Genomic DNA, 9,773 nt, shown 5'->3' on the forward strand with positions numbered 1-9,773 from the left:
TCAAGTGAGACAAACCAAAGATTCTACTGATGACTACCTTTTGACCAAGGCAGTATTGGTTACCCCCTTCTCTTTCACCTAGCCAGGGGTCATCACCACAAACTATCCCACAAAGTAGACTTTCTCACAAACAGAGGGGTTCTCTTCTTCAACCCAACTTGTCATCTCTCAGCCTGACATTATGGATGATAGGGTTCTGATCCCTTTTGGTCACCAGTTTTCTGAGGACATGCTTCAGGTTCCCCAGGAGGCAAGGAAACCTATTACATGGAAATCTTGCACAACTAAATGGAAAAGATTTTCTGTTTGGTGTAATGCTGATAAACAGGATCCCATGCAAATGAGTATTCTCATTGTTCTGTCTTACTTGTGTGAGCCCATAAAAGCTGGCCTAGCATATTCCTCAGCCAAGGCACACTTTTCAGTGATTTCAGCTTGCCTATGTCTTGACCCCACTCTGATGTCCAAAACAGAGGTGAAGCCATTTCTGGTGTGTACTCCATCTAGAACCTTCAAGGAAAGGCTGTTCTGCCTCCTTAGGACAGTAGCTTTGTTCTGGAAAAACATACTGTTTCGCCTTTTGATCCAGCTCCATCTGCTTTTCTCAAATTCTGTACTTGGGAAGCCATACTTCTAGTTGTGTTTATCTTAGCTAGATGGTCTCTGAGCTACAAGTCCTGATGGTGTCCCTACCCTTCCTTATATTCCACTTTGAGCATCATTCCTTCTTATATGCCTAAAGTGGTAAATGAACTTTCCCTCAGTCAGGCTAACAATCTCCCTGTACTCTATCCTAACGCAGAAAATAGGGGAGAGAGAATCTGGCATTCACCAGATGTACATAGCTCAGATTCTACTTAGACAAGACAAAGACTTATGCAAGACTGACCAGTTTGTCTCCTTCTAAGAATCAAAGATTGGGAGCCCTGTTTCAAAGCAAGCTATTGCTAACTGGATTTCTTAATCCATCTCCTTTTGTTACATTCACCATGGCAAGTCTTAACCTTCACCAGCAAAGGTACGTTCTATCAGAACAATGGCTTTCTCAGGAGGGTTTTAGAAGAGAGTAGACTCGAGGGCCATCCTAGAAGCAGCTAATTGGTCGTTAGTATAAACCTATACTAAACTTTGCAAAGTGGATACTTTTTCCATGTCCTGTGCTGCCTTCCGGGTCAGTCCTCTTTGGACTGTTTGATAGCTCTCCTGTGTCTCATCCTGTCACCCTTTACAACACTTGAGCTTTGGGAATCACCCAACAATTTGAGAGTACTGCAGTAGTGATCTAAGGAAGGACTTAGTGCAGTTGTATAACAAATTACCATAACAGTAGATATCCTACTGATCACTGTTGCAGTATTCCTTCCCACCTTACCACCCTTCTTTCTTTAGATTTGTTTTTGTCATTCTGCAGTTACTGGGGAACCATGTTCTGCCTTCTCTCCTGGCTTGAAGATGGTCCGAGCTTTTGTGCTTATATGTCCAGTTATGTAAAATTACTCCCATGGGCTGAAGTCATATCAGAAATATGGCTCTATGGAAGGTCTTGGCTTTGGTACCCTGGCTGGATGAACTCGTTATCTGGTGAGATAACCCAACAGTTTAGAATACTGTAACAATGATTAGTAGGGTGTGATGTTACGGTAAGTTCTTATACAGCTGTACTTTCTCTGTACTTTCCTTACATTATCAGTTCTCTGTTTTAACTTTGTGTATCTACAGCACCAAGGCTCTTTACAAAATGTCTAGCACCTGGTTATGGCCTTTGCAGGCTTCGTAGTCATCAGATTTTTCCCTCTCTGGACGACCTTATGATTCAGGCACCCTCTTTGCCGATTCTACTGCAGGACCTAGAATTCACAATGGTGCTTCTTCACAGTATCTGCTTCACTGTCATTCTCGAGAACTCAATTCTGACTTCTTCTCAGGACTAGGTTTTCTTGGGGTGCAAAATTAAGACTCCCTACTATGACCTAATTTTCTTCCTCCTCCCAAGGTCCTTTCTTAGTTTATTTTCAGTTGCTTCTTCCTTTGTACGAGATCTCAGCAAGAGAGTTTCTAAGAGCCCTGGGGTTTCTGACATCTATTTTTCCAGTAGTTACATTTGCTAGACTCTGTATGAGGAAGTTCAGGTGGTATCTAAAGACAATTTGGCTGCAGTGTTATCACCATCTGGACTTTCCCATTCCTTTCTTGCCTTGCATAAGGATGGACTTTCTATGGTGGATCAACCAGATATCTCAGAATCCAGCTTTCATTTTAAGGTACCTTTCCCATGCAGGACATTCTCATGCCTCCTGTGAGGACCAGATCCCCCTGGACCCAGATGTGTTTGGAACAAACCCCACAGCCTACGTCTGAAGCATCTGTAAATGCTTCCTGGGTCTACAGAGTTTTCACAGACACCACTGTCGTGTAGTACATAAATGGGGGGGATCAAAATTTTATCGTCTTTGCTTCTTCGTGCGGTCCCTATTCTGCTGAAACTCAGTGCTGTGGCAGACAACCTCAGCAGATCCAGGACAGATCTTCACATGTGGCTGCATCACAGATAGCGTTTTCCTGGGTGTTGTCTATCGGTGGTATACTCCTGAAGTAATCATTTTGCCTCCCCAAGTTCTGTTCCAGTGTGCCAAGTCCCCTGGCTTGGAAAGTGGATGCTTCATCATCTTCTTGGAAAGGGATGTTTCTGTATGCCCATCCCTCTCTTCCTCTGTTACCAAAAGTCCTACACAGGATTATGTGGGACTGGCCGAAATGTTTTTGAATACCCCCTTTTGGCCCAGACACCATTGGTTTTCCCCTTCTTTTTCACCTTGCTAGGGGCAGTCATTACAAGCTACCCCCACGGGATGGATCTCCTTATACAGGACAAGGGCTTTTTATTTCACCCTCATTTTCTCCCCCTGCAATTGACACACTGGTTGATGGGATTTTGATTCATTTTCAGCACCAGTTTTCTGAGGACGTGTTTTGGGTTTTGCAGGAGGCCAGAAAACCCACTAGAAGAAAATCTTATGTTGAAAGTGGAAACGATTGTCTTGGTGTCGCACTAATGAACAGGACCCCCTTTCAGTGGGTATTCCTACTTTTCTTTCGTATTTGTGTGGAGTCCATAGGTAATGCAGACCCTGAAGAGCCAGGTTAAGAGCTTTCATTTCCTTGATGTTGCTAATTTCTGGTCTGACATACTCTTTTGTTAAAGATCCTTTTCAGCCATTTCTGCTTTCCTGCTTCTGGATCCGTCATTTCCTGTTAATTTAAGGTTAAACAGTTCCTCATATACATCCTTCATGTAATGCTTCCAAGAAAAAACATTGACACCTTAACTTTGTTTTTGAAAAATTGACTCTTCCTCTTTTTGAACCAGTAGCTTCTCCCTCCTTAAAAAACTGCACTTGAAAAATGGTTTTATTGGTAATTGACTTCTACAAAGAAGGGAGTATCTGAATTTCAGGTCCTTATGGCACTTCATCCTTTTTTTAATACAGAGAATGGGTGTCTCTTAGAACCATTGACAATTCTGGGCTTAGTGCTTTGTTACTTCCCTTGTTCAAATCTTTCAACACCATTAGCCATAATCAATGCAGAAAGGCTAGTTGCACTCATGGACAATGTAAACCGTATCACTATCTGCACAAAAAGAAAGATTTTGTTACAGGAGAAACTTATTTTTCTGTCATTCATGCAGTAGAAATGTATGCTTCTAGGGTCAGTCACTGATCTTTTTCTGCTTACCAATGGTGCAAACCACTTATGGGATCACTGTGTTGATCTTTACCTCATCTTGCAAGTGGGTGATTTCACCTTCCTTTGTGCTAGAAATTGTGCAAAGCAAATTACATTCAGAGTCGAGCGTGTGGAAAATGTAAGTAAATAATTAAGGCAAAACCTAAAACTGATAATCAAGTCTAAAACTATTTTATAGCAGTTGAAAAGTCTAGAATTGTGCATTTTCTACTTTTTCTGTCTTATCTGAAAGGTGACTTTTGATATCATAAACTAAAAACACTTAGGTTTGCTTTCTCAGAATGAAAAATAAAATTTCATGCAAAAATTGTCACAGAAGGATCGGTGAGCACTTTTTCTTGATGAAGAGCTTTATTAGACTGGTTTGAAAAAAGTAAAAATTAACACAAGTAATATGTACAGAAAGTAAATCTCTTTTGAACTACATGATCTAAAACTGGTCAGTTTTTGAATTAAATTTTGTTCTACATCTGAAGGATCTGGAGGAACTAATCCAAAGTGCTTTATTTATTCATTTTTAAGGTCAGTTCCATAGTTATTTTTTTCTTTATGATATCATGAACCATTGAGGTTTTTCACTGATTTCTCAGTTCAGTTCAAGCCCCAAATCTGCTTTTCACCGATTTCTTTCTTCAAGCCTAATCCCAGATTGGCTGTGGTGGTTAAAAAAAAACCCAAAAAAAACTATACCCTGAGCTGACAGTGTAGACCTTGGAGGTGCCTCATACCAGAATCTCATGACAACTTTATAAATATTTTCTTTTAGTCAAAATCATGTATGGCGACCCCTTCACTGTCTGGCACATTTAATTAATTTATTTAGTTGCATATGTTAATTAGGAAAGTACAAATGGACAAAAGCCCCCGTTTATCAGTAGCTCAGGTAGAAAAGTGCCACAATTTTAAAAATAGTTATAACACTTAACTGAAAATGATTTCCATTTATTTACTTTATATTTTATATTATTATTATTATTTTTTTAATATTTAGAGTAGGTAATAAGCTGGAGAAAACTGGTGAAGGAACCAAGGTATTAGGAGCAAATAACTAAAGAGGCAAAGGTATTAAGAAAGGAAGAGGCCAAGAAGATTTTTGAACTGCAGGCTAGAGACTGACTTCCCTATCATGGATTGATATCAGATTATAGGCAAACAGAAAGGGATAGGGAATCCTAAGTGAAAGATCTGCTTTGGTAGAGTGATTAGTTGAATCTAGAACAGAAGCTGCTGTTATAAAAAGGGATAATTGGTAGAGCATATGAAATATGACACGATAATTGTAGGAATCATTTAGAGGAGGTTAGAAAATATTGGAAAGAGAGAATAGATAAACCACTGTACAAGGAAATGATGGGAGTACATATGCATGGCTTCCACGTATGCAACAAAGTCTAGAAGATTTAGGATTTGTGCTTGAAAGTATTTGCATAGGTATTTTTATACCCCAAACAGACTGCAAATAATTTTTCCATAGGTAGATGGCAAATGTTGGAGGTATGATGGGGAAGAAAAAGGTAGCAGCTGGAAAGGCCACAGAAGTACCTCACAAAGAGGATTACTGCCCTCAAACAAAAGACCTACACTGACCGCCTCAAAAAACTCCAGCTTTACTCCGTAGCATATCGCCTACTCCGAGGTGATCTCTGCCTAACATGTAAAGCTATGTCAAACCCAGGGCTGTTAGACATGCTATACCTAAAGAAATCCCAATCCCTCCAAGCTATACGCTCTAGGAACCTAAACTTTGTCACCACAATAAACAGGACACGCTGGAGGGATAGATTCCTGTCCCAGAGATGTCTTATACTCTGGAACAAGCTACCCATCTATGTCAAGCAAAGTTCTTCATTAGCATTCTTCAAGAAAAATCTTGATGAGTGGATGGGAAATAGGAAGTACACCCCGGGGGATCACTTCTGTGTCTCTGCTGGACATTGGCACAGGAAAATAACTTTCTTGGGTGGCGTAAGCTATGGTACCTTGCTGGCTAGGCTTACGTAGGCCCTTGGGCCGATAGCCTAGTACCTACCTATGAACTGGGAACATATGTTTCGGGAGTGTAGTGAGTTGGTAGGCTTTAAAAATTCCCTACAGAGTACTGTCTCAGAAATATTGGGTGAACAAATGTGTTTAAGGAAATGTTTGTTGAGCTGGGATACAGGATCTGAATTGCCTAAACATAGTAAGTCCTTGTTAAGTTTAATTCTGATGGCTGCTAAGAAAGCAGTTTCTAAAAAATGGAAATCAGAGTCTAAACCAACGAAGTGTTGAATATTGTAACAGAGATAAAAGAAATGGAAGTAAGATCTTTAGAAAAGGGTAGAAGCAAATTACATTGAAAAAAATGGAAATTGTGGGAACAATGCATGCAGAATAAAGTTTTGGAGGAGGAGGGACATTTAAAGGAAGGAAGGAATTAAGTTATGTAATGTTGAATTATGATTGTACAAAAGAATATATGTGATGTATAATGTTTTTAACTGGGACATGTTAATATGGTTTGTTTTATTTTATATAAATGTTTGTTTGCCTGTGTCTTAAGAGTAGGTAACAAGAGGTGTTATAAAAAAAAAATAAATAAAAAAACATTTTTGCAACTCCCTCAGGACCTTGCCTAATGCCTGCATTATCAGCAACCAGTTGGCCTGTTCATTCTGAGGACGCAGCAGCTGGGCATTCTCTACCCCTACAGCCAGTTCATTTCCTCCAGGGAATCTTGATCAGCCCTTCCATTCCCAGTGAGGTCTGGGTAGAAGAGAGCAGGCCAGCTTGTTGACCCTGATGGGAATGACCTACCAGTTCCCCACTGGGAACACACCCCATTGGTTCATTTGAGTCTGCTATTGCTGTGGTCTGAGGGGCAGAATGACTTTGTCAACTGAATTCCCCTCAGATGTAGTCGTGCTAAGTGTCATGACAATGCTAGCAAGCTGTCTTGAACTCCACTGAGTGACTACTCATTTAAGCTGCCACCCTTTTGGCTAGGCAGAGCCCCCCCCCCCCATGATGGGTGAGCCAGCAGTGGCCACTAAGTCCCATCCTCACCAGCAAGATCATATAGAAAACCAAGCTACTACTCTAACTCAGGATAGCTGTGGTATAGTCAGTACTTTGTATGTCATGGAAATGGCTAATGTGTTGCATAACTTTAGGTTGAAGTATATGCCAGCCATCACCAAAGAGGCTAGCACTAGTAGGAGTTTCCTGTATATCTTTTTGTTAGATATACTGAGTAGAAAGAGGAAGTCTAAGGGAGTTGGGAGTGAAAAGCTGACTATATTTAGAAGCAGAAATGTGGATAGCAGAGTGGAGCAGGTTTAGGGACTGGGTGAGAGGGTAGTTGAGGATTGTGGTCCTGGTAGTTAATAGGAGAATTAGATAAAGCTTTCTTAAAGTGCTTTGGGGCTAACGAGCATGATCATATGTGTGTTGATAATGATAAATATTTTTTTTTTTTCGGAGAGATATTTGACCAGTAGTAGTAGTTATAATGAATTTCAGTATTTTTGCTTTGTATATAGCATACAGGGAGTCTCAATGACAGTTATTTGATTTGAGTTCCATGACAAAGATGCTGTTTCTGGGACCACAGCAGTATATGGGGGATGTATTACTGAAGTCAAGAGTTTGTTTCACAATATTTCTGATGATTGAAGAGGAGGTTATAGCTAATTTGCAGAAATGAATGTTAGCTGAGATTCATTCAGTTGGGATTAATGAATGTTTGGCAATGGCACTCTGTTAGTAAGATTTGCTTGGAATTTGGTGATTTTTCTTGTAGCTCTGATTTGTCTGTTCGGGATGCCTGCAAGTTTGTAAATATTTGAGGCGCATATAGGTGGCTTGATAACAGAAAAGCCAAGTGCAGTAACAGTTAAGGCTTGTTTGGTAAGAAAAAGTTTAGATTTAGCATTCTGAGTTTTTGATTAGTTTGGCATACCATATTTTTTGAAGTAGTGGTCAGATTTTAGGTCTTATTCCATGGTTACTCTAAGCAGTTTTGTGTACTGCACAAGCTTAATGTTGTACTGTTATTATTTAACATATTAATGTCATTAATGATATGGGTGGTGGTAGGTGTGATGAGAAATAGCATTAATTTTGTTTTGCTTGCATTTAACAGTAGTCTAGATTTAGTTATCTCTTTCTGGCTTCTTATTACAGAGCAGAGCAGCCAGTTGTCTGTTAAAAACATGTCACTCACTGCCTGTCATCGGAAACCGTGGCTTGGGGTCAAGGTCACCTAGAAGCTACAAATGATATGTCTGTCTACCATTTAAACATCTCCTTTCTTACAACTGTTCCATGCTCACCAGCTCTCTCTAGAAACACATTTAAATGTTAAAATAATATTCATATAATCTATATGTTAACTTACGTGCTTACAGTAAGAAGTGCGAACATTGTGTTCAGTACTTACGTGACCACAGTCTGGAACTCATAAACTGAAGAAGTAGGGCAAACATAATTCAGGATAAGTTTCAAACTTGTTAAAAAGCTGATACTCAAAACAATGACCTGTGCAGCTGAAACCATAGTATAACATAGTTATGAACTTTTTCCATGCATTCATGTCTTTTCCATACTGTAATGCTGTAGCTTCTTCTAGCTTTGACAGTGTAAGGCTAACATTAATATCATCGAACTGACTGAACCTACCAATCTGAAGCTTTATCCATTTGTCCTGTAGTAGTCTCTTCCCTGCATTCTTTCTTTATTGTATTCCTATCCATTTTCTGTTCTGTAGTCTGTGCCTAACCTTCTCACCTGCTTTTTATACTCATGCTGATAAGTCTGGTTCATTTCTTACTCATGATGTTGATTAGTCTCCTTACATTGTCTGTACTTTCTTCTCATTAATCATTCTCTCTCTTTTCAAGTGGTGTCAGTATGTTGTTACCTGTTATTAATTACTGTAACAACTACCTCCTATAAAACTATATGTTGTTTGCTGTCAGGATGTGAAACATATACCTGATATTTGAATGAATCAAAACTTGCTTTTGCTTCTGTGTTAAGAATGCTTCATATATTCATTTTTTGTTCTTCCTTTATTGTATCCAAGTTGTTTATTTGCGGAGTTAGTGTATTTCCATGCCCTTTGCTGAAGATCTGCTTGACCTATTGAGACATTTTGGTTATCAAAGCGCACATAAAATTAACAAAAATAAAATAAAAGTGAAGGTAATGAACAGTTGGATGTTGTTGATTTTTCAGGGCTTTCTCGTATTTTAAAAGGCAGAGAAGGCATGATAAAGAACCGTGTTGTTGACTGGGCTCTTGCAGAGTATATGGCCTTTGGATCATTGCTGAACGAAGGTATACATGTCCGACTAAGTGGCCAAGATGTTGAGAGGGGAACCTTTAGGTAAGTGACTTAGCAAGAATAACTGCAAACCAAAAATAAACCTCCAGTTAATGTGTTTTTTTTTTGGATTGTTTTATTTTGTTTATTACAGCTTCTATCAGTGCAAATCATTTTAATGATTTATTACTTCAGTTTTTGTATTTCATCGCTCAGATTAGACTACCAAATTATGTCAGCTGAAGTACTAGTTTAGATAGTTTTGAGAACAACATAGCACGGGAATGATAGTTTTACTATAATGGCAGGCTAGAAGGGCATTATTGCTTGTGCCTATTTTTTATGCGTGTATTATTTTTGTTTGATATATTTGCAAGGTTGAACTATTTGCTTGTTGTTGTCATTACTGTATTATCTGATTTTGCAGCTTCTGTTTCAACTGAACACATTTTCTCTTCAGCAGTTTCCTCTGCAGTAGTGGCATCTGGATGCTAAGAACTACTAAAAACTTCAGCTCAGGGTTGTTTTTTCTCAGTCTCCATTTGTCTGCTGTGTGATTCTAAGCAAGTGACTTAACCAGACAATGCTGCCCTAAAAAGGGCTGTTGTGCTTAGTGGGTTTACTTGGTTAGTTGTTGTTGTTTGTCTTTCGGCTTTTCCCGGTTAGGGTCACCACAGCGGAACTCCGGTCCGCTAATGATTGGCAGTTGGTTTTTATGATG

General features: G+C 39.3%; 1 protein-coding gene across 1 annotated transcript in view; it reads left to right on the top strand.

The window, feature by feature from the left end:
• The window catches only part of OGDHL (oxoglutarate dehydrogenase L), a 2,090,792-nt gene that overhangs the window by 1,123,259 nt on the left and 957,760 nt on the right, over positions 1-9,773 (top strand). The window contains exon 13 of the mRNA XM_044055619.1: positions 8,965-9,115. Within this exon, the coding sequence (XP_043911554.1) occupies positions 8,965-9,115 (151 nt within the window). The remainder of the gene's footprint in view (positions 1-8,964; positions 9,116-9,773) is intronic.

The sequence above is a fragment of the Protopterus annectens genome, chromosome 14.part0, assembly GCF_019279795.1.
Source record: "Protopterus annectens isolate FY-2018-M chromosome 14.part0, PAN1.0, whole genome shotgun sequence".
In the NCBI taxonomy this organism is placed as follows: Eukaryota; Metazoa; Chordata; order Ceratodontiformes; family Protopteridae; genus Protopterus; species Protopterus annectens.